The 26281-nt window shown below is 36.6% G+C and overlaps 1 protein-coding gene across 1 annotated transcript in view; it reads right to left on the reverse strand.

The window, feature by feature from the left end:
- syt7b (synaptotagmin VIIb) overlaps positions 1-26281 on the reverse strand; it is a 141402-nt gene that overhangs the window by 8477 nt on the left and 106644 nt on the right. Inside the window, exons 9-11 of the mRNA XM_073836714.1 lie at positions 11152-11263; positions 5606-5873; positions 4000-4169 (exon numbers count right to left, since the gene is read on the reverse strand). Coding sequence (XP_073692815.1) covers positions 4000-4169; positions 5606-5873; positions 11152-11263 — 550 coding nt within the window. The remainder of the gene's footprint in view (positions 1-3999; positions 4170-5605; positions 5874-11151; positions 11264-26281) is intronic.

Consider the following 26281-nt stretch of genomic DNA (forward strand, 5'->3'; position numbering starts at 1 on the left):
ATCTATAAATCACAATTTCAATAAATTGACCCTTATGACTAGTTTTGTGGTCCAGGTTCACATATCTGATATTATCTGATATTATTGTCTATTATGGTCAAAATTCTTCCATTCTTTCCATAATGATCACATACAGTGGCTTGCAAAAGTATTCGGCCCCCTTGAACTTTTCCACATTTTGTCACATTACAGCCACAAACATGAATCAATTTTATTGGAATTCCTCGTGAAAGACCAATACAAAGTGGTGTACACGTGAGAAGTGGAACGAAAATCATACATGATTCCAAACATTTTTTTAACAAATAAAGAACTGAAAAGTGGGGTGTGCGTAATTATTCAGCCCCCTGAGTCAATACTTTGTAGAACCACCTTTTGCTGCAATTACAGCTGCCAGTCTTTTAGGGTATGTCTCTACCAGCTTTGCACATCTAGAGACTGAAATTCTTGCCCATTCTTCTTTGCAAAACAGCTCCAGCTCAGTCAGATTAGATGGACGGCGTTTGTGAACAGCAGTTTTCAGATCTTGCCACAGATTCTCGATTGGGTTTAGATCAGGACTTTGACTGGGCCATTCTAACACATGGATATGTTTTGTTTTAAACCATTCCATTGTTGCCCTGGCTTTATGTTTAGGGTCGTTGTCCTGCTGGAAGGTGAACCTCCGCCCCAGTCTCAAGTCTTTTGCAGACTCCAAGAGGTTTTCTTCCAAGATTGCCCTGTATTTGGCTCCATCCATCTTCCCATCAACTCTGACCAGCTTCCCTGTCCCTGCTGAAGAGAAGCACCCCCAGAGCATGATGCTGCCACCACCATATGTGACCCTGGACCACAAAACCAGTCATAAGGTTAAATTTTACAAAACTGAGATATATACATCATATGAAAGCTCAAAAAATAAGCTTTCTATTGATGTATGGTTTGTTAGGATAGGACAATATTTGGTCGAGATACATCTATTTGAAAATCTGGAATCTGAGGGTGCAAAAAAATCAAAATACTGAGAAAATCACCTTTAAAGTTGTCCAAATTAAGTTCTTAACAACGCATATTACTAATCAAAAATTACATTTTGATATATTTATAGTAGGAATTTTACAAAAAATCTTCATGGAACATGATCTTTACTTAATTTCCTAATGATTTTTGGCATAAAAGAAAAATCAATAATTTTGACCCATACTATGTATTTTTGGCTATTGCAAATATAGCCCAGTGACTTAAGACTGGTTTTGTGGTCCAAGGTCACATATTTGACAGTGGGGATGGTGTGTTCAGAGTGATGTGCAGTGTTAGTTTTCCGCCACGCATAGCGTTTTGCATTTTGGTCTCATCTGACCAGAGCACCTTCTTCCACATGTTTGCTGTGTCCCCCACATGGCTTGTGGCAAACTGCAAACGGGACTTCTTATGGTTTTCTTCTTGCCACTCTTCCATAAAGGCCAACTTTGGGCAGTGCACGACTAATAGTTGTCCTATGGACAGATTCCCCCAGCTGAGCTGTAGATCTCTGAGCACCTCCTCGCTCTCCTTGTTCGGCCTTGTCTTGGTAGGTTTACAGTTGCGCCATACTCCTTCCATTTCTGAATGATCGCTTGAACAGTGCTCCGTGGGATGTTCAAGGCTTGGGAAAAATCTTTTTGTAGCCTAAGCCTGCTTTAAATTTCTCAATAACTTTATCCCTGACCTGTCTGGTGTGTTCTTTGGACTTCATGGTGTTGTTGCTCCCAATATTCTCTTAAGGTGCGTTCCATTCGACCGTAAGTGGACTGCGAAGTGGACTTCACAGGGTATTCCGCCATCTTAAGTGAGATTCCAAATCAAAGGGAGCGAACATGTTCAGTTCGAAGGGCACTGCGAACGGCATAGGGAATAAGGGAACATCGCTACTTCACGTCACAGGAAGTGGACGGGGAAAACTACCCAACTGTCATTGCGCACCGCGTCACTAGTTAGAAGTAATGATGGAGCAGAGCCGTTAAAGTTTTTTTAAAGGCTCTGAAATGGAGCGGTTGCAATAATGTTGTTATTATTATACAAATTAGAGTGTTTATGAATGGTTATGGCGATTCATGTTACATTTGCATATTGTATTTTATTAATGAGAGTAAAACTGGCGGGGTGAAGCTCTGTCTTGTTTTATTTAATGTTACCACAGGATTAGGGCTGGGCGATTAGGCCTAAAATCAAAATCTCGATTAATTGAACATTTTAACCCGATTACGATTAATGAACGATTATTTTATTCATTAATAAAATTATATTTAATTATATTTAAATAATATTTATTTTTTTGCCCTCGTAGTTCGCTGACAAGTTTTTGTACAGTAAATATGCTCACATATTACAAGTGAGAGATTTTTGAATGAAGGGTGCACACATTATCTACTATCTATGATTATTTATTGAACATCAGTGTTGAACAACTGAAATTAAAGCACACATTGCTTAAAACGAAAAGTCACATTTTTCGTGAATTAGTGAAAATAAATAACTTGCACTTTTGGAAACAAAATAAATTATTCATAAAATAATAATAAATATTAAAAGTAGAAAATATGCAGTATCTCTTCTAAATAAAATTACTCTTGTATATCCTGTAAATACTTTTTACTGTATAAATACTGTTTAAGCTCTCCATCGACATGTCGGCGGAATAACGAACGTAACGGAGCGGGGTCACGTGACTCCACACGCAGTAGTGTTTTTAAAGGGAAAGTAATTGAAATAATTGACCTGGAAAATTTTGATCGATTATAGGTTCTGAATGTCGATTTCGATTACTTTTCGATTAATCGCCCAGCCCTACACAGGATAGATAAATATAGGCTGTGTGTGGGGAAAAAAGTGTGTGAGATAAAACCACAAAAATCTGTTAATCTGTTAACGGTCTAAATATATACATTTGGACTATATTTTTTAGATACATGCGTTTATAAGTATTTTATATGTATTTAAATTTTAAAGTAAAATAAATTACAATATTTATTTATGTTAAATCATAATCTGCGTAACCTGCCGTTGATTTGCTTTGATGACGTTCCAGGGCATTCCAAATGAGCGATTATTGTCAGCGAAGTCCACTTCAACGGATATACCGTGCTAAGGGAGTAGGGAGCAGTGAACACTGCGTAGGGACCCTGTCGATCGGAACGCACCTTTAGACAACCTCTGAGGCCGTCACAGGGCAGCTGTATTTGTACTGACATTAGATTACACACAGGTGCACTCTATTTAGTCATTAGCACTCATCAGGCAATGTCTATGGGCAACTGACTGCACTCAGACCAGTGGGGGCTGAATAATTACGCACACCCCACTTTTCAGTTATTTATTCGTAAAAAATGTGTGGAATCATGTATGATTTTCGTTCCACTTCTCACGTGTACACCACTTTGTATTGGTCTTTCACGTGGAATTCCAATAAAATTGATTCATGTTTGTGGCTGTAATGTGACAAAATGTGGAAAAGTTCAAGGGGGCCGAATACTTTTGCAAGCCACTGTATGCCGTTCTAATCACCTCATATTAACTGAGTGACTTCAACTACTTTTCACAATTCATTTGTCACACCACAGGACCATTTCAAAGAACTAAGCACCAGTGATGGACTTTCACGCTGAAATCAATGAGCCCATGGGAGATCTTTTGGACGTCTCATGCCGAAAAAACCCTACCTGGAGAACTTCAAAAACCCTTTATGTCAACGATACAGTCGTGCATCTCTTGTTCTTGTGTAAAAGGGCTAAAAAAGAGCTAAAACATTTGACAGCACCCACTGCGCCATTACTTCAGGCTCTGCACGTCATATTCTACCCACTGCACAATTACCATTGTATTGTTCCTGCCCCTAGCCAACCCCTTTCAGTCACTTCAACTCTTTAGACGCTTATTATTGGCGTCTATTGCTCCTGCTTTGGTGTAAAACTGTTCAAAACTTTCTTTAAATGTCATAATGACAGAAGTGGTCATTTATTAGAAACACACAGATCTACTCACACTGCCATCGCTGCAGGGTTTCAGCTCCTTCCAGAAGGTCTGCATGTGGGCCAGATCCATCTTGTTCAGGGGGATGGACACCTCTCCTATTGGGTCGTTCCTGCTAAAACGGTCATAATCTAGCACTTGCAGGTACAACGTGCGCTGGACCACCTTCTCGTACGGGAACCCTGGGAGAGAGAGATGAGAGGAGGATAATTTTAGCGCACTGAAATTATTTACAGCTCAATATGGGGTACAAAAATACTGTGAACCAGCCCCCTTCATTGACTGTTTGATGCATGTTGCATACAAAATTGCATACTTTTGTTTCTGCTGGGAAATGTTTCCTGTTTTGAAGGTTCTGGGTTGTTATGAGTGCTTGTGAGGAAGAACTATTATACAATTGATTATTTATTTACTTTACATTAGTTACACAACACATTTGTTGCTTTAAATCTTTCAAAAATCTTGAGAGTTTAGTTGGTAGTTGTGTGCAATGATGCCAAATGTCGGGTAAATATGATGTAAAAACTGCATGCTTTTGACCTGAGAGTTCATAAAGAAGTGAAAAAGAAATGTACATATCATACTGCAGTTCGAAAGTATGATTAATACTGTAATACTTTTTTAATAATTCATATTTGATACTTTTACTGAGCAAAGATGCAGTTGTAAATTGATTAAAAGTGACAGTGAAAGCATTTATAATGTTAGAAAAGATTTTTATTTTAAATAAATGATACTAAAAGTTTCTTGAGCAGCAAATCAGCATATATAATGATTTCTGAATGATTATGTGCCGCTAAAGACTGGAGTAATGATGCTGAAAATTCAGCTTTGCATCACAGGAATAAATTACATTTTAAAATATATTTAAATATAAATCAGCTTTTTCAAATTGTAAAATATTTCACAATATTACTGTTATTATTGATTACTGCAAATAAATGCAGAGTCAGACTAGGAGACTAGGAACTCTAAACACATACAGTTGAGGTCAAAAGTTTACATACACCTTGCAGAATCTGCAAAATGTTTTTAGCAAAATAAGAGGGGTTATACAAAATGCATGTTATTTTTTATTTAGTACTGACCTGAATAAGATATTCCACATAAGACATTTACATATAGTCCACAAGAGAAAATAATAGTTGGATTTATAAAAATGACCGCGTTCAAAAGTTTACATACACTTGATTCTTAATACTGTGTTGTTACCTGAATGATCCACAGCTGTTTTTTTTTGTTTAGTTATAGTTGTTCATGAGTCTTGTTTGTCCTGAGCAGTCAAAGTGTCCTCTGTTCTTCAGAAAAATCCTTCAGGTCCCACAGATTCTTTGGTTTTTCAGCATTTTTGTGTACTTGAACCCTTTCCAACAATAACTGTATGATTCTGAGATCCATCTTTTCACACTGAGGACAACTGAGAGACTCATATGCAACTATTACAGAAGGTTCAAATGCTCACTGATGCTCCAGAAGCAAAAACTATGCATTAAGAGCCGGGGGTGAAAACTTTTGAACAAAATAAAGATGTGTACATTTTTCTTATTTTGCCTAAATATCAATACTGCCTTTCAGAAGCTACAGAAGATACTTGCAGTATTTCATAGTTCATACTGACCTTCAAACAGGAAGGTCTCGTTCCAGTGAGGGTTGAGGTTCTTTCTTTTGACCTTAGTCTCAAGTTTGTGCTTCTTGTCAGGCAGAAGGTAGATTTTGACAAACGGATCTGAAGTGCCGGAGAAATCTTTCGCAGGTAGCTCCTGACCCTTCAGGATTTTCACTGTCAGTGTGGAGTCTTGAAAACTGTATCCCACGCTAAATTGGATACGTCCCAACTTTTCGCACACGGGTCCTTCGTGCTCCTCTTCCTCAGAGCCTGGGGACAACTTACAATACAAAGTGGACAAGATTGTCATTAAATCACCCAATCACTTCACATTAAATCATTTTTAACAAAACCACATTTCAGTGCATCATGCACCATAACTGAATTGTGTACAGCGGCTAAATAAATTATTTTTACACTATTTGTATTTAATTTTATGAAATAAATGACTGGGTAATGCAACATAATACAAAGAATAAACTAACACAACATCTTTCTATGGTGTTTCTGCTGGCTGTTTAGTTACTTAACTACAACTAAAACTATTTAACTAGTAACTGAGATAAAGAAATGAAATAAAAAAGAAATAAAACAAATATTAATATATGAAATAAAAAGTTGTGTTGGCAAATGAGTGAATTAAATTACGTTTAAGCTGAAGAACAAAAATGACTAAAATAACTTAAACTGAAATAAAATAAGCTAGATAGAAATGTACAAAAATAACAAATATTATATAATAAATAAATATAAAAATAAAAGGAAATTTTAAATATGAATAAATACTAGCAGTATAATACTAACTAATACATAATAAAAACCACTGAACTAAAATAAAACTGAAAATACAAAAATAAAAGCCAATTTAAAATATTAATAAATACTAATAGATAAACAATACTAAAACAGCAATGAATTTGATTTCTGAACAGATTCTTTTAGCGGTTTAAATACCGTATTAAATAGTTGCCAGTTATGAGACAAAAAGTCAAAAGCTAAAAGTACTAAAATTACTAAAACTGAAATAAAAATTAACCTAAACAGATTTTTTTTTTAATAAAAAACAAAAACTAATATAGCAAAAACACATAATAAAACCACTGAAACTAAAAATAAAACAGAAAATATAAAAATAAAAGTAAATTCAAAATATTAATTAATGATGACATTGAATCTGATTCCTGAACAGATGACTCTTGTGAACCGGTTCTTTTAATGAATCAGTCAAAAGCACTAATTTTTAAATACCAAAATGCTAAACAATCATTTATGCTTGGCATGTTTACTTTCTTTTTATTTTTGTTAATGAGAAGAAATTAGCTTAACAGCATGCTCTACTGAAACCTTCCAAGTCGAGTCTCTTGTGTGTCACAATATTGATTTGTTAGTGACTACTGGTTTGAATAAGGGTTACTAATGTAACAGACTCCCCTGCTGCCTAAACATGACTAACAAAACACTCCAGTGCTGCCGGGATGCTCTCTAACGATTTGCGAAATGCTGTTGCCTTCACATTAATATGTGGTGAAGGGCGAAAAGTTGGGAACTGGTTGGTGGTCTTTACAAACACCTTAGCGATCCATCACTTAAAGTGGTCTGACAAGCAGCAGCATATCGAATTAATGAACTCCCATCCGTGTCAGGACCTTGGCTAAAAGTTGGGCTTAATTTGACATGCCATGCCCCGATGCCCGGATCCCCCCCATTGGGACTCTTACAAGAGCTTCTGGCACCCTCTTAAAGAGGAAGCACCGTCATTAGCCCTCATCACATCTCTTTAAAAACGCCTTACCACCCACGTAATGACACGCAGACCCTGTGAAGGCCGTCGTCCGCGTCCCCGCAGCACATTGTACCAGTTCTAATTACGGGGCTTTTGTGGAGGTAAGTTCTCTTTGACACATCTCACTGTGTGACTGACTGCAGTAAGGGAGAACACCAATTACACATGAGGCATCCCTGTGTTTAAAGGATTCACATCAAAACTAGTGCTGCTTCAGAGAGACAAAACAAAAAGAAAATTATGGAAGCTCACTGCCACCATGGAATAAAAACATAAACAATTTCTTGCAGTCCTGCTCACAACTGTGAGACATTAATGAGCAATTCTAAAAAGAAATGTCTGAATTGTGATATATAAACTCACAGTTGTGAGACAAAGAAGTTGCAATTTTGAGCTAAAGTAACAATTAGCTTTTTTTTTTTTGTATGTAATCCAAGAATTCTGAGAATAAAGTCAAAATTCTGAGATGTAAGCTCAGAATTTATAGAAAAAAGGCTGTCAAATGATTGATTGCAATTAGGTGCATCCAAAATAAAAGTTTGTCTATAAGAGTGTACTGTCTGTGTATATTTATTATGTATATATAAATACTCACACATACATGTATATATTAAGGAAAATGTTAGATTCATATATAAAATATGTATATATAATCTAAATTACATACAAGTATAATATATATATATATATATATATATATATATATATATATATATATATATATATATATATATATATATATATATATATATATACACTAGTGGTGGGCCGTTATCGGCGTTAACGTGCTGCGTTAACGTGAAACTCTTATCGCACGATAAAAAAAATATCGCCGTTAATCTATTCTCAAATTTGGGTTGGGAGCTGGGTCTAAACTACGCAAGCTATGATGACTTTCACCTTGATAGTTTAACGCGGATGTATACCGAAGACTATAGAATATGGTCGCGCGTTTAAGTCTCCTCCGCCAAAACACAGACGGGGTCGCGTCGTCCTCCATTCATAAAAACCGAATCTACTATAGCGCAAAATGCCACGTAAATTCGTCGTTTTTTGGATTCATAAATCAAATGTTGGTCAGTCACTTAATTCAAATCGCGATATGGACTAGTGTATGTGAAAACTGAAATGCAAAAAGACCGTTTTAATATGAATCCGATATGTTCCGTTTGCCTAGCTGTATGTATGCATTGCGGAGACGAGCTTTTACTACACTCATACTGAAACACACGTGACGCTCCCGGTAATTTTTGGCATTTTCATCTCACATGAACAGATAAACTCAATCTCCCAAACTGCTGTGAGTGTCACTTTTACCGTTTCATTTTAATGAAAACTAGCATCATATCATACTGTATGACACAGAAACTTCACGGCAACCTGTCAAAATAAAAGTACGGTGTAACATGTAATGGGCTGGGTAGGTGTTGACGTTAAAAAAAACACAATCTATTAGGTAGAAAAAATAATTTCATTGTTAGTTAGTTAGTAAACACAAGTACATCTAATTGAACATAATTTATTTTCATCAACAAATTATCATAGAACAGCTTTATGAGCTTTATGATCCATTCTCAAAGACTTTAAGTCATTATTTGGGTAGCACACATATTCTGAATGCCTTCAGCAGAATTCAAATTAGCCATTTTAATCTAGATTAATCTAGATTAATTCCAAGATTTAATCTAGATTAATCTAGATTAAAAAAATTAATCTATGCCCACCCCTAATATACACACACACACACACACACACACACACACACACACACACACGCACACATACACGCGCACACACACACACACACACACACACACACACACACACACACACACACACACACACACACACACACACACACACACACACACGTGTGTGTATTTATATATACATAATAAATATACACAGCACACACACATACAGTATGTACTGTACTCATAATTACAAGTTTATAACTTGCAATTATGAGATATATACTGGTAATTGTAAAAAAAAGTCTGAAATGTGAAATATAAACTTGCAGTTCAGAATTGTGAGAAAAATTTCGAGAAGTTAACCCACATTGCAATTATAACTTATAAAAGTATATTACTTTTTCTTTAAAGCAATTGCAGAAATTTTTTTAAAAATGTGAGACATAAACTCAGAAATGTAAACTCATCTTAAAATTGTGAGATAGACTCACAATTGTGAGAAAAAAAATCTAATTTGTGAAATAAAATTCACAATGACCTTTTTTATTTCATGGCTGAAACAAAAAACAGAATAGTGAAATGTAATTTAGAAAGAAAAATATCTGAATTTTAAGATGTTTGTTTACAACTTGCAATTTATGAAATAAACTGGCAATTGTGAGAAAAAAATGCAGAATTGTGAGATATAAAGTTGGAATTACCTTATTTTTATTCAATGGCAGAAACAAAAAAATCAGAAATGTCTCTGATTTTGAAGAAAAAAGTAAGAATTTCGAGGTGTAAACTTTTAAAAAATTTTTTTAATTTTTTTTAACTTTTTTAAAATTGTGAGTTTATACCTTGCTTTTTCAGAGAAAAAAGGGGAAAAAATCTGACAAAATTAGAATTAGGAGAAAAAAAGTCAAAATTTCGATATGTAAACTCACAGTTACGTGATTATAACATAACTTGTGTAGTGAGATATAAAAAAAGCTAAAAAGTTGCAATTACCTTTTTGTTTAATGGCAGAAACAGTTATGAAATAAAATTCACAATTACCTTTTTATTTGTATTTCATAACAGAAACAAAAAAACTGAATAGTGAGATGTAATTTTAGAATAGATTTTGAGATGTAAACTCACGAGTACAAGTTTATAACTTGCAATTTTGAGATATAAACTGGCAATTGTGAGAAAGAAGTCTGAAACTTGCAATTCTGAAATGAAAAGTCAGAATTGTGAGAAAAAAGGCATAGATGAGATAAAAAGTTGCAATTATATTTTTTTATTCAGTGGCAGAACAAAAAAAAAACCCTGAAATGTGAGATTTTGAAGCAATAAATTCTGTTTTGAGGTGTAAACTTGCAATTATAAGTTTATAACTTGCAAATGTGAGATATAAACTCGCAATTGTGAGAGTATACGTCTAAAATGCAAGACATAAACTTGCAATTCTGAAATCAAAAGTCAGAATTGTAAGGAAAAAAGTCATAACTGAGATATGAAAAAAAGGAAATGTGAGATGTAATCTCACATTTTGAAGAAAAAAGTCAGAATTTCGAGGTGTAAAGTAGCAATTTTGAGTTTATAACTTGCATTTGCGAGATATAAACTCAATTCAGAGAAAAATGGGAACTTTTTTTTTAGACGAATTCAGAATTAGGAGAAAAAAAGTACAAATTTTGACATGTAAACTTTATCAGTTATAACTTGCAATAGTGAGATATAAACTTGCAATTGTGAGAAAAAAGTCAGAATTGTGAAACAAAATGTATGTAATCTCAGAATTCAGAAGAGAAAAAAATTTAGATGTAAACACAATTACCAGTTTATAACTTTCAACTTTCACACCAGTTTTTTTTTTTTTTTTTTTTCAAGGCACGTTTATAAAAATGACTTAAATGTCTTAATTGAACTATGGCCTAATCTTGGTTTAGGCTAAGCCCTGTCTATGAAACTGGGCCATAAACTCACAACTAAGAAAACAGAGAAAACTAAAACAGCCTTAATTGTAAGATAAGATGAATATTAAAAGATATTTTGTTCTGTGGCAGAAATAAGCTTCAATAGAAAAACAGTACACAACCAAAGGTTCCCGTTACCATCAGCATATCACTGGTGACGGAGTTGGCCAGGTCTGAGACGGAGGAGTTAGCGTCTGTCCGGCGGCTGCTCTCGTCTGGGGTCTGACCTTTAGGGCTAGGTTTATTAGATCTGGAGAAGAACCACATGAGAAAAGTGTCACTTTTTATAGCATGTAGCATTAAAGACTCTCCCCAAGTCTTACAAACTTTATATGCACAGAGAACAGCAAGTCCTCTGTTGCCTGTAGTGCAATTATTTGTTTGCAACTAGGTTTTGGTTAACATTTGCTTGTTGGAACCTGCTGGTTGATGCTGTAACTACACCATCCGACACACACAAAAAAGTGTGACAGTCATTGAGGATTAAAGCTGTGCGTCTAACAAAATAAAAGCAACATACAGTAGCCAATTTAAAAGTTTAAGGTTGGTGTGATTTCTTAATGATTTAAAAACCATATGTTACAGTAAAAAATACAGTAAAAACAGCAATATTGTTACATATTTTTACAATTTAAAATAACCTCTTTTTATTGTAATATATTTTAAAATGTAATTTATTCCACTGATGCAAAGCTGAATTTTCAGCATCATTACTCCAGTCTTCAGTGTCACATGATCTTTGATTAATCGATTATTCTAAACGAACAATTTTTCACAAAAAATCAACAACTTTACTTAAGAACATTTTGTTTTGAATAAAACCAATTAATTGGAGATGCTTTTGATTATTAAAATTTAATGAAACCATTAAAATGAAATCCAGAAAAGTACTGAAAAAGAATTTGGTTAAAATAAAACTGTAAAATTTAATTAATTAGACAGATTTTTATTGGAAAAACAAAACAAAACAATTTTACTATTAAAACAGAGTATAAAAAAATTCTAACGGAAAAAATTAATTCGAAAATAAAATGGATTTCATAGGGTCCTATAATTATAATAATTTTTTGTGTGGTAATAAAAATAGATGCAAGTTAACAATAGCCTTTAAAATTACTTAAAATATATATATAATAGCAGTGAGTTAATATTAATAATTTCAAATAAAGAATCAAAAGCAAGAAATCACATGGCTTTATAGCAGAAAACTGTTGAAATGCGTAAAGTGTAAACAAAGGCCTGCAGAGGGCGCCAACGCCCTGACGATTGTTTTTACACTTCACTGCAAGATCTAATCCTTGTTTGATATTGACTAAACAACATTAAAATCAAATGTCCACTTTAATCTTTAATGTTTTGCCATATCTTTACCACAGAAATGCTATAGCCACAGTAATTTAACGAATATGTGGACATCAAAATGTATAAACGAGTGAGGGTTTAAACTTTTATTTTGAAATCGCGACAAACACTTAGCATGAGAAAGAGGTTTATAAATGATTTACCTTACAAATCTGATGAAATGGAGCAGGTTGAGTTCCCAGATGAATGTTATAATAAACCCAAACGTACAACAACATGCCGAGATGGAGTTTAAAACGCTCACCACATGTAAATGATAACAGTTCTTGTGGAACAGCATACTGTGAATGGAGCAGCCGTGATTATTTATTTATTTATCTGAATCGTAGCATTTGTAAATTCACAATTATGCTTAATTGGGTTTAATATATAATGAAGCCTTGGAAAACAATGCGTTTTATGAAAAATAATGCGTTTTATGGAATCTCGTCCGTGAAATGAGCCACTTCCGGTATTTTGCTGGTTACTCGACACCGGCAAAATAAAATTGAACATTTGAAAAAATAAAATAGTGGATTAGAAACGACGAATCGCGACTACACACAATCCTTCAGAAATTGTTCTAATAGGCTGATTTGCTGCTCAAGAAACATTTCTGATTAACATCAATGTTGAAAACAGTTGCTGCTTAATTTTTTTGTGAAACTGTGGTAGTGTATATAGTACACAGTTCATAGTTCATTTGGGAAAAGAGCCTTAGTAACGTCACATTGAGCTACAGCCTGACCTTTGTCCTCACTGGAAAGCTCAAAAATAGTCCCATAGTTGTAATACAAGGACATTACAGTTCTGTGGAGATTTAGAATAAATAATAAATGCAAGACAAAGAACATCTGACAATTGTGAAATAAATTTCACAATTACCTTTTTATTCGTATTTCATGGCAGAAACAAAAAAACATCAAAACATCATTCAGAAAAAGATGTAATTTCAGAATTCAGAGAAAGAAGTAGGATTTTAAGATGTAAACTCACGAGTACAAGTTTATAACTTGCAGTTTTGAGATATAAACTGGCAATTGTGAAAAAGAAGTCTGAAATGCAAGACATAAAGTTGCAATTCTGAAATAAAAAGACAGAATTGTGAGATAAAAGGCATAACTGAGATACAAAAAACAGAAATGTGAGATGTAATCTCAGATTTTGAAAAAAAGAAGTCAGAATTTTGAGGTGTAAAGTAGCAATCTTGAGTTTATAACTGACATTTGCGAGATATAAACTTAATTCAGAGAAAAATGGTGGGAAAAAATGAGACAAATTCAAAATTAGGAGGAAAAAAAAGTACAAAATGTGATATGGAAACTCACAATTATGAGTTATAACTTGCAATAGTGAGATATAAAAGTTCACAATTACCTTTTTGAAAAAGAGCCGTAGTAAAGTCACATTGAGCTACAGTCTGTCCTTACTGGAAAGCTTATAAAATAGTCCCATAGTTGTAATACAAGGACATTACAGTTCTGTGGAGATTTAGAATAAATAATAAATGCAAGACAAAGAACATCACAGAACGAATCTGACAATGTTCTGCTTGAGATGAAGTGTATGAAGAAAGCACACAACAGTAATGCTGCTGTGAGACAAGCTTTACGTCTTTACTCTGTTCAGAACAGGAAAGAGATAAAAGGATGGAAAACCTGTGCGATAAAAGAGTGCTTTTTGAACAAAATAATTTAGATCAAAAGAAAGCCGAAGCACAAACACAATTATCGCCACAGCTAAAGGGTCTAACATATGAATTTTGATGAGAAAACAGTAACAAATGAATTGGAGTCTAAAAAACAGAGAGAAGTCAGAGGTTTTGCAAATGTGTCTGTGTTGCATCATTTTCTTTCCTATTTCTGTTTTTCTATCAGTGGCAAAAAGGCAAAAAATAAAATAAAGGAAACAATGAGGTAAATACCAAAACAACTGAGAGAATATGTAGAGCAGAAAGCATAAAGAGAACAGACACAAGGACACATTAACAGATCAATAAAACCGTGGATGGGAATCGAAAGGAATGTAATGATTGCATTTCAATTTCCAATTCCACTTACTTATTTCTTAATGATTTTCAGGCAACTTAAGAGTCCCTAATGATTTCATTAATGATCCCTTAGTGCTTTGGAGGAAGTAATTCAGTCTTAAAAACAAAAACAAAAGCGAAATGCTCCTACAAACACCAAGGATTTGTTCAAAAACCTAGTGAGCTGCCTATGCAAAGCAGCATTTTAAATGAATTATAAGCATTTTCTTGATGCAAAAGACTCTAAAAGTAATTTGCATGAGCATGCTGCCTTCTAAGATACTATATTTTGGTCCTAAGTTTGTACTATGAACCAAAAGCAATTCTAAAATGAATAAAAACTTCTTGGGTAATTGAAATAAAGCTTAAATCTGAACAAAAATTATAATTTTTTTAAATAGTCAAAAATGAGTGAAATAAAATTCTAAATATTAAATGACAAAAATTACAAAAGCAAGTAAGAAAACTACTAAAACTTAAACTAACATTAAAATATAAAAATAAAAGCAAAATATTAAAATATGAATAAATACTATAATAGTATATAAATGATACTAAACTGAAATAACTGAACTACTAACTGAAATAAACTGAAATAAAGACCTAAAATTACTAAAACAATCAAAAATGACTGAAATAAAATATAAATATTAAAGCAAAAAAATATGAAAAAAGCAGAAAAAAGATCGCAAAGGAAGATAACAAAATTACTAAAGTAAAAAAATCACAAAAATCACAAAAGCAAATAGCAAAATTGCAAAAACGTAATAAATAATATAATAATATATAAATGATACTGAACTAAAATATGAAAAAAGCAGAAAAAAAATCACAAAAGCAGAAAACTAAATTACTAAAGTAAAAAAATTACAAAAGCAAATAACAAAATTGCAAAAACGTAATAAATAATATATAAATGATACTGAACTAAAATATGAAAAAAGCAGAAAAAAATCACAAAAGCAGATAACAAAATTACTAAAGTAAAAAAAAAATTACTAAAGCAAATAACAAAATTGCAAAAACAAACTAAAATTAAAACTTATTTAAAATATTAAAATATAAATAAATAATATAATAGTATATAAATGACTTAACTACTAACTGAAATAAAGTAATACAATTACTAAAACAATCGAAAATGACTGAAATAAAAATATAAATATTAAAGCAGAAAAATATGACAAAAGTAGAAAAAAAATCACAAAAGCAAATAACAATTAATAAAACTTAAACTAAAATTAAAAATTAAAACTTATTTAAAATATTAAAATATAAATAAATAATATAATAGTATATAAATGAATTAACTATTAACTGAAATAAAGTACTAAAATTACTAAAACAATCAAAAATGACTGAAAAAAATAAATAAATATTAAAGCAGAAAAATATGACAAAAGTAGAAATAAAATCACAAAAGCAGATAACAAAAGTAACAAAACTTCAACTAAAATTAAAATATTAAAAAAGCTAATTTAAAATATTAAAATATGAATAAATACTATTATGTATATAAATGATACTAAACTGAAATAACTGAACTACTAGCTGAAATAAAGTACTAAAATTACTAAATTTAGTGGCCGTGGCCTAATGGTTAGAGAGTCTGACTTGTAACCCAGAGGTTGCGGGTTCGAGTCTCAGGTCACAAATAACTCAGATAACAAAATTGCAAAAATGTTAACTAAAATAAAAAATTCAAACTTATTTAAAATATTAAAATATAAAAAATAATATAATAGTATATAAATAATACTGAACTAAAAGAACTTAACTACTACTGAACTCCTAACTAAAATAACAAAACAATCAAAAATGACTGAAATAAAAATATACATATTAAAGCAGAAAAATATGACAAAAGTAGAAAAAAAATCACAAAAGCAAATAACAATTAATAAAACTTAAACTAAAATTAAAAATTAAAACTTATTTAAAATATTAAAATATAAATAAATAATATAATAGTATATAAATGAATTAACTATTAACTGAAATAAAGTACTAAAATTACTAAAACAATCAAAAATGACTGAAATAAAAATATAAATATTAAAGTAGAAAAATATGACAAAAGTAGAAATAAAATCACAAAAGCAGATAACAAAAGTAACAAAACTTCAACTAAAATTAAAATATTAAAAAAGCTAATTTAAAATATTAAATATGAATAAATACTATTATGTATATAAATGATACTAAACTGAAATAACTGAACTACTAGCTGAAATAAAGTACTAAAATTACTAAATTTAGTGGCCGTGGCCTAATGGTTAGAGAGTCTGACTTGTAACCCAGAGGTTGCGGGTTCGAGTCTCAGGTCACAAATAACTCAAATAACAAAATTGCAAAAATGTTAACTAAAATAAAACGAAAAGAACTTAACTACTACTGAACTCCTAACTAAAATAATAAAACAATAAAAAATTACTGAAATATACATAATAAAGCAGAAAAATATGACAAAAGTAGAAAAAAAATCACAAAAGCCAATAACAAAATAAATAAAACTTAAAGCAAATAACAACTGAAAAAGCTTAAATTAAAATTAAAATATAAAAAAGCAAATTCAAAATATTAAAATATGAATAAATACTGAGTTTAGAAATGATACTAAACTTAAATAACTGAACTACTAACTAAAATAAATGACTAAAATTACTAAAACAATCAAAAATGACTGAAATAAAAAATAAATATTAAAGCAGAAAAAAATCACAAAAGCAGATAACAAAACTTCAACTAAAATTAAAATATAAAAAAGCTAAATCAAAATATTTAAATATGAATAAATACTATAATAGTATATAAATGATACTAAACAATTAGACTCTCTCTCACTATAAAAGTACATAAGATTAATACATTTTAAAACCTTTTGTCATTATAGTAATGACAAAAGCACATTACAAAAATACTAAAATAAGAGAAATTAATAAATAAAATCAAAGCATAGGCACTTTGAGAAATATAACTGTAAAAATGAAATAAGATAAAAGTTTCTTAACTCCAGTAATGATTCTTTAATAACGGAGTGTGTAACTTTAACTACATATGGACCAGTTAGTTTTGACCCTGAACCTTTGAGTAAACACAACACAATAACAAATCTAGTTTGATTTTTAAGCTTATTACATTTCATTCATTTAAAAGATGAGATTCAAGCAAGCAAATCGTTCACAAATGAATGCTACAAACATTTTTTGTGCTCTTTTCAGAGAGTAAATGCACACATTCATGAACCAGCATCTCTGTAATAAATGAAACCAGCTTTTAAAAGGAACCGGTTCATGATTTCCAACTATACAGAAAAATCGGTGCGCAAATGCGTGCTAACAGCATCTTCACCCCTCCAGTTATTACGAGTCACAGTGGAACTGAAGGACTCCAGACCTAATAGACCTATGATGAGTTGGTAGTAATATGGCTGCCAGAGGGGGGAGACGAATAGCCGCCTTTGACTTTTCATCCCCGGGGAAAGAAAACGAGAAGAAACAAGTGCCGTTGGCACGGCAACGTCTGGAGAGATGGCAAGTGCACCTGGTGTGTGGAATGCTGGGAGATATGGCTGGAGTGACAGGCAGACTCATGACAGAGAAGACAGACATGCTGTCTGAAGAGGGATGATCCACCCACCCACAAACATGAGACAGCCACAGTCATCATTTCATAACACCCTGTCTGAATTTGTCTCTGTCAAAGAAATCCTGCAAGAGTAATTTCCTCTTGTTGTAATGATGATCAGAATGACACGGTCAGGGTCTGAAGGGGTTATAGTGACCACAAACGCTCCTTACGTTCTGAGGTACATGACTGAAAGCTGTGTGTTTCTATTATGTAGTACAGTCATGTAGTGAGCTTGATTTGGATACTACTTAAAGGTGCCATAGAATGCACTGATACACTATTTTAAATTGTTCTCTGATATCTACATAGAAGGTATATGGCTTAGGTAAAGGCAAAAATTCTCCAGAAACAGGTCTATTTACAACCCTGGGATTTGTCCCTAGAATGAAATGGTCTGTTATTGCCTTATTTGGAAGTTTCCTGAATAATAATGAGGAGCTCTGCTCTGATTGGCTGTTTCACAGAGCAGCTCATTTAGCTCTTACACAGCAGGAGGGAAACACATGGAGGAAAATATATATTTATTTATATAATATAAATATATATTTAATTACGAATGCATCTGTGAAGTTTCAGCTCAAAATACCCCACAGATTATTTATGTCATTTTGAAAATGTCTATTTTGAGTGGAAGCAGAAACACGCTGTTTTCGTGCATGGCTCTTTAATTGCAAATGAGTTGCTGCTCTCCGCCCTCTTTTTCAGAATAGCAGCTCGTAGCCCAGAAACTAGGGATGCACCGAAATGAGATTTTTTGGCCGAAGCCGAATAAAATTAAACAATGGGCCAAAGGCTGATTACTGAACATGTTTTTTTTGTGTTTTTTCCCCTTTGTATTTTTTTCACCATGGCATAAATTAAACAGCCAAAATGTGCTTTTTACAGTTTTGTCTTGCTTTTCAAAAAATAAATAAATTACAAAACAACAATTTTTAAATATTTACTTAAAACGGAACATTTTTAACATTCTAGTAGACATTATAGTCTACCAATTTTTCTCAATTTTGAGGAAAAAAAGTCACAATTGCGAGATTTAAACTCGCAATTATAAGAGAGAAAATGTCATTGTGAGTTTATATCTCACAATTCTGAGTGATTTTCTCAGAACTGAATGATATAAACACAATTGCGAGAAAACTTTAAAATATAAACTAGCAATTCTGAGAAAAAAATGTCACTTTGAGTTTATATTTCGCAATCCTGACTTAATTTCAAAGATCTTTATTTCTTGGAATTGTGACTTTATTTCAGTAATCAGCCTTTTTTTTACAAATGCGAGTTTGTATCTCACAATTCTGACTTCTTTCCTCCAATTGTGAGTTTGTATTTACAATTCTAACTTTATTTCATAGATCTGCAACTTTATTTTTCAGAATTCTGACTTTTTTCTTGCAATTGCATGTTTATATCTCACAATTCTTACTTTTTTCAGACTTGTAAGATATAAACTTGCAGTTGCATGTTATAAAGTCAGAATTGCGAGATATAGACTCAAAAATGTCATTGTAAGTCTATATTACACAATTCTGACTTTATTTCTCAGTTCTGCGACCATTTCTCAGAATTGTGATCTTATTTCTCCGAATTGCGAGTTTATATATAAGATCATGTACAGCATTTTCTTACTAGACACCACTTATGTTTCTTTCAGTCTTTCCAAGACACATTTAGCTCCATGTGAGTGTTCACATCCCAAGTTCCTATATGTTTCCTCCCACCATATCAATTATGCAATATCCAAGGTTTCCAATGGATTTTTACATAAGCATGAGTGCAGTATCCGCAGGGCAATCTGGAACACATGCGGCCTTTGTTCGCATACATACTTAAGGTTTTTATATCTAAACTCTTTCCATTGGTGAAAGATCAGGAGGTCATCGCAGACTTCACTGCATTAATGTCTCCCGCAGGGCTGGATGGAGATTGTGTAAGCAACAGATTTTAACCAACAGACTCTACAGAACTCTGCTAGAGAGCATGTTTAAGAACTTACATTGTGATACCAAGGTCAACAATAGACTAAAAGCAAAACAAACTGATTGCATTTGCATTCACATTCATATTCTTGGCAGGTGGTTTCTTACCAAAGTGACCAACGGGAGAGCATATTGTGCTATGACAAATACATCCAGTACCAAAACACAGTCTAAATCCCGATTGACGTTTGGCTCTCTGGGTGGCAGGAGGTGGCCAGCTAGGTGATTATTTATAAACTGTGTTGTACACAATTCAGAGGCAAAACGATTTTAAAACTAAAACACCGAACAGCCTGGAATAGCCTGACATTATGACACTGCCATTATTTCAGTGCTTCATACAGAAAGAATAATAAAGACCTTCAATGAATAAAGCACAAATAGGGCCTGATATGCTTGCAAACAGAATTAGAAGTAGAACAAAAATGGAATAGTCAGTGAATGAGTCACTAAACTTTACAAAAATATTAATCTACAACCTCATGTAGTAAATTTGAAAAATTGTGAAAATATGCAGCAACTGGAAAATAGCTCAGAAAAAAACATTTTGCGTTCCAATTGAAAATAATACTATTTGATACAATATGAGGCTGAATTAATGATTTCAGTGAACTAGTCAATTAATCTCAATATCAATCACAAAAATAAAACACACTAGCAAACTTTTCATTATAATCTGAGCTCTAAATCTCTCCACAACAAACAAAATAACAACACATGCAATTAACTTGGGTATATAGATAGATAGATAGATAGATAGATAGATAGATAGATTGATTAATGAAAAGAAAGTTCAGAAGAACAGCATTTATCTGAAAGTCTTTGTAACATTATAAATGTCTGTCATCACTTTTTTTCTCGAAAATGCGAGTTTGTATCTTGCAATTCTGACTTTTTTCTTGCAATTGCGAGTTTATATCATGCAATTCTGAGAAAAAAGTCATAACTGTGAAATATAAACTAGCAATGCTGAGAAAAATGTCTTGAGTTTACATTTTGCAATTCTAACTTTATTTCTCAGACCTGCAACTTGATTTCTCAGAATTCGCAGTTTTTCTTGCAATTGCGAGTTTAAATTTTATAATTCTGACTATTTTTCTCAGAATTGCATGATATGAAATCACATCTGAGAGAAATAAAGTCAGAATTGCGAGATAAAAACTCATAAAATTTTTGCACATTTTTTGCAAATGTGACTTGGTATCTCACAATTCGTACTTTTTTCTCAGAATTGTGAGATATAAACTTGCAACTGTGAGAAATAAAGTCAGAATTGCGAGATAAAAACTCGAAATTCAAACTTTTTTTGCAAATGTGACTTTGCATCTCCCAATTCTGCCTTTTTTCCCGTAATTGCGAGTTTATATCTCACAATTCTTAGTTTTTTCTCAGAATTGTGAGACATTAACTTGCAACTGCATTAAAAAGTCAGAATTGCAAGATATAAACTCTGAGAAAATTCTGAGAAAAAATGTCATTGGGAGTATATATATTTCACAATTCTGACTTTATTTCATAGATCTGCGACTATTTTTTAGAATTGTGACTTAAAGGGATAGTTCACCCAAAAATGAAAATTTGATGTTTATCTGCTTACCCTCAGGGCATCCAAGATGTAGTTGACTTTGTTTCTTCAGCAGAACACAAACGTCTCGGGTTACGTATGTAACCTTAGTTCCCTGAGGGAACGAGACGCCGCGTCTAGAAACGCTATGGGGGAACGCCATTGGCGGGCCGCACTCTGAATCATGTCTACAACCAATGAAATGACGGGAGTGACGTCACAGGCGCGGTGACGTCATCGACCAGGAAGTATAAAGCACGTGCGTTTGAAGCCCGCGGCAGCTCTAAGGAATGAAGCGAGCGCCGCAGGGGCGGGAATTATGGTCCGAGACGCGGCGTCTCGTTCCCTCAGGGAACTAAGGTTACATACGTAACCCGAGACGTTCCCTTCCGGGAACTCGAGCCGCGTCTAGAAACGCTATGGGGAACGAGACTACCAACGCCCCCATAATCTCCAGGACCCTGCGCTGTGTCTGCTTGACCAGGGTGGAAAGAAAAGGAGCCCTTGTCTAGCATTCCGCGGACAAGAAGGCCCTGTGGACCTCGGCCCTCGGGCACACGAGGAAAGGTAGTCTTCCTCTGTCTGGTCGCCAGCCAGAGCGAGAGGTACTCCGCGGCCCTCAGGCACACGCAGAGTCTTAGTCCTTTGTCTGGGAGATAGCCAGAACAAGAGGGACTGCAATAACCACTGTCTATGTGGACAGAAGGAAAGTGGTCCTCGGTCCTCAGACCCACGAGGACGGTGTACTCGACCTCAAGAGTACTCCTCGGCCCTCAGGCTCGCGAGGAGAAAGTAGTCCTTTGTCTGGGGTTCCGCCAGAGCAAGAGGGACTCGAGAGCTCGGCCTGGGACTCCGCCAGGACGCGAGGGAATAAGCCTTTGTCTAGCCTTGTGCGGACAAGAGGGCACTGCAGTCCCCGGCCCTCAGGCACACGGGGAGGACAGTATGGGCCTCTGCTTGGTAGCCAGCCGGTGCAGGAGGCACTCCTCGGCCCTCGGGCAGACGAGGAGTCTTAGTCCTTGGTCTGGGAAAGGCCAGAACCAGAGGGACCGAAGTACACTCGGTCTGGTGGACTTCCAGAACGCGAGGAAGATAAACCATTGTCTAGTGTTCCACGGACAAGAGGGTGATATGATCCTCGGCCCTCGGGCTCACGAGGATGGAGTTCTCGACCTTTGCCTGTTTACATTAATAGGTGCAGAGGGAGAGACGGACCTCAGCCAGGTGGTCCACCTCTGTCTGGTCGCCAGCCAGAACGAGAGGTACTCCTCGGCCCTCGGGCTCACGAGGAGAGGTAGTCCTTTGTCTGGGGTTCTGCCAGAGCAAGAGGGACTCAAGAGCTCGGCCTGGTACTGCTCCAGGACGCGAGAGAATAAGCCTTTGTCTAGCTTTGTGCGGACAAGAGGGCACTGCAGTCCCCGGCCCTCAGGCACACGGGGAGGACAGTATGGGCCTCTACCTGGTAGCCATCCAGTGCAAGAGGCACTCCTCGGCCCTTAGGCAGACGAGGAGTCTTAGTCCTTGGTCTGGGAAAGGCCAGAATCAGAGGGACCGAATTACGCTCGGTCTGGTAATCTTGCCAGCACGCGAGGGAAATGGACCATTGTCTAGCATTCCGCGGACAAGAGGGTTGTAAGATCCTCGGCCCTCGGGCACACGAGGATAAAGCAGACCTTCCACTGGGCTTACGTAATCAATGCAAGGGGCACTCCTCGGCCCTCGGGCACGCGAGGAGTCTTAGTCCGTTGTCTGGGGAGGCCAGAACAAGAGGGACCGAGCCATACTTTGTCTTAGCCTTGCCAGGTCGTAAGCCGTAGAGAGAGGTACTCCTCGGCCCTCAGGCACTCGAGGAGTCTTAGTCCTTTGCCTGGGGTTACGTCAGAGCAAGAGGGACTGAATGAACTTGGCCTGGTGAGCCTACCAGGGCTTGAGAGGGAGAACCTTTGTCTAGCTTTCTACGGACAAGAGGTGAAGTGATCCCCGGCCCTCAGGCCCACGGGGAGTAATAGTCCTTTGTCTGGAATTCGCCAGCCCAAGAGGGACTGAGTGAGCTCGGCCTGGAAACCATCGCAGGACACGAGAGAATTGTCTTTTGTCTAGTCTTCCACGGACAAAAGGCTTCAAAGATCCGAAAAACGCTCCTCGGCCCTCAGGCACACGAGGAGGATGTGGCGAGTAGCGACTTCTCTTCTTTTAACTAAAAGAATGCGCCTAGAGAAGTCTCCTCCTGGCTAGGGAGATGGCTGATCTTAGTGGCTTTTCTCTAAGTTGAGTCTAAGACGAAGGAGCCTGGAGCGGCTCTGAGGTCGATTTCATAAAACCTGACGAAGGTCAGGGGCGAGGACCAACCCGCAGCATTGCAGATGTCCTGGATGGGGACACCTGCCGTCAGAGCTTTCGAGGCTGAGAGGCCTCGAGTGGAGTGAGCCTTGATTCCGATCGGTGATGGGAGACCAGAGGACTCATAAGCAGTAGATATAGCATCAATGATCCATCTACTAATAGTAGGCTTAGCAGCCGGGAGGCCCTTCTTTGGAGGGCCATAACAGACGAACAGCTGTTCTGATTTGCGCCACAGGGCAGCTCTGTGGACGTATGCATCTAATGCTCTGACTGGGCACATGCAATTGAACTTCCTGTGATCCGGCTCCAGGAAAGGAGGAGGATAGAACGCTTGTAGCGTGATAGGCTGTGGTGCTAGGGACGGGACCTTCGGTACGTACCCGACTCTGGGGTAAAGAAAAGCTTTGGCCATCCCAGGGGCAAAGTCTAAGTGAGAAGGGGCCACTGAAAGGGCCTGAAGGTCCCCTACTCTCTTTAGAGAGGTGAGAGCTAACAAGAGCGCTGTCTTAATGGTAAGCATGCGATCTGTGATCTCCTCTATGGGCTCAAATGGAGGCTTGCATAGAGCTTCTAGCACGACAGCTAGGTCCCACGTGGGAACCCTGGGTTTCACTCGAGGCCTCAACCTGAGTGCACCACGGAGGAAACGAATGACCAAGGGGTCTCTGCCCACTGAGAGGCCACCGTGAGGGGCGTGGAAGGCAGATATAGCCGCCACGTACACCTTCAGAGTGGAGTGAGCTAGCCCTGCGGAGAGGCGAGTTTGTAGGAACTCCAGAACTGTACCGATCGGGCAGTTAACTGGGTCACAGCTGTGTTCGTAGCACCATCTAACAAACAGGTTCCACTTAAGGCCATAAAGTTTCCTCGTAGAGGGAGCTCTGGATTGAAGAAGGGTCTCAACAACCTCGGTTGAGAGACCAGCTTCTATGAGTTGCGCCCCCTCAGGGGCCACACCCATAACTTCCACCTCTCTGGGTGGGGGTGGCAAACTGCGCCCCCAGCCTGAGACAGGAGGTCCCTCCTGACGGGAATCTCCCATGGAGAGCCGTCGAGGAGGGAGACTAGGTCTGAGAACCATACTCGGGCCGGCCAGTACGGGGCTACTAGCAACAGCCGTACTCGGAACCGGCGTACTCTTTCCAGAACTCCCGGGAGCAGAGCGATCGGGGGAAAGGCGTACAGACGAAGCCTCGGCCACGTCTGTACCATAGCGTCCAGTCCAAGAGGAGCTGGAGGAACTAGAGAGAACCAGAGGGGACATTGCGATGTCTCTCGAGTCGCGAAGAGGTCCACCTGAGCCTGGCCAAACTTTCTCCAAATCTGTTTCACTACTACTGGGTGAAGCATCCATTCCCCGGGCCTCGGCCCCTGCCTCGACAGGACGTCTGCTCCCACATTCAGATGTCCAGGAATGTGGACTGCTCTCAGGGAGAGAAGCTTTCCTTGAGACCACAGGAGGATCCGGTACGCCAGCTTGAACAAGGGGCGTGAGCGGATCCCTCCTTGATGGTTTATATAATAAACTACCGCAGTGCTGTCTGTGCGGACCAGTACGTGGCGGTTTCTTAGGTCTGGAAGGAAATACTTCAGGGCCTGGAACACAGCTAGCATCTCGAGGCAATTTATGTGCCATGAGAGATGGTGAGGGCTCCACAGGCCTTGGGCTGAGCGGCCACTCATGACCGCTCCCCATCCAGTGAGGGATGCGTCTGTCGCTAGCGTGACACGGCGACAAGGGGCTCCCAGAACTGGACCCTGAGAGAGGAACCAGGGTTTCTTCCACATGGCCAAGGCACGTAGGCAGCGCCGCGTGACCTTGATCTTGCGAAACGGGTTTCCCCTCGGGGAGAACCCCCTGGTTTTGAGCCACCACTGTAGTGGTCTCATGTGCAGCAGTCCAAAAGGTATCACGTTGGATGCGGCTGCCATAAGACCTAACAGTACTTGGAACTGTTTGACAGTGAGTGACTGGCCTAGCTTGACCGCATTTACTGCAGTAAGGATCGACTCGATCCGAGCAGGTGACATTCGTGCCTGCATCGTGGTCGAATCCCACACCACGCCTAAGTAAGTGGTCCTCTGTAGTGGAGAAAGTACACTTTTCTTGGCGTTGAGTCTCAACCCTAGATCTTTCATATGAGCGAGAACGACACCTCGATGTTGAACCGCTAACTGCTCTGAGCTGGCTAGGATGAGCCAGTCGTCTATGTAGTTGAGTATGCGGATGCCCTGGAGTCGCAGAGGAGCCAGCGCAGCATCCACACATTTCGTGAAAGTGCGGGGAGAGAGAGCTAGGCCGAAAGGAAGTACCCTGTACTGGTAAGCTTTGCCCCTGAAAGCGAACCTGAGGAACTTCCTGTGTTGAGGAAGGATGGAGACGTG

This window comes from Garra rufa, chromosome 3 (assembly GCF_049309525.1).
Source record: "Garra rufa chromosome 3, GarRuf1.0, whole genome shotgun sequence".
Lineage (NCBI taxonomy): Eukaryota > Metazoa > Chordata > Actinopteri > Cypriniformes > Cyprinidae > Garra > Garra rufa.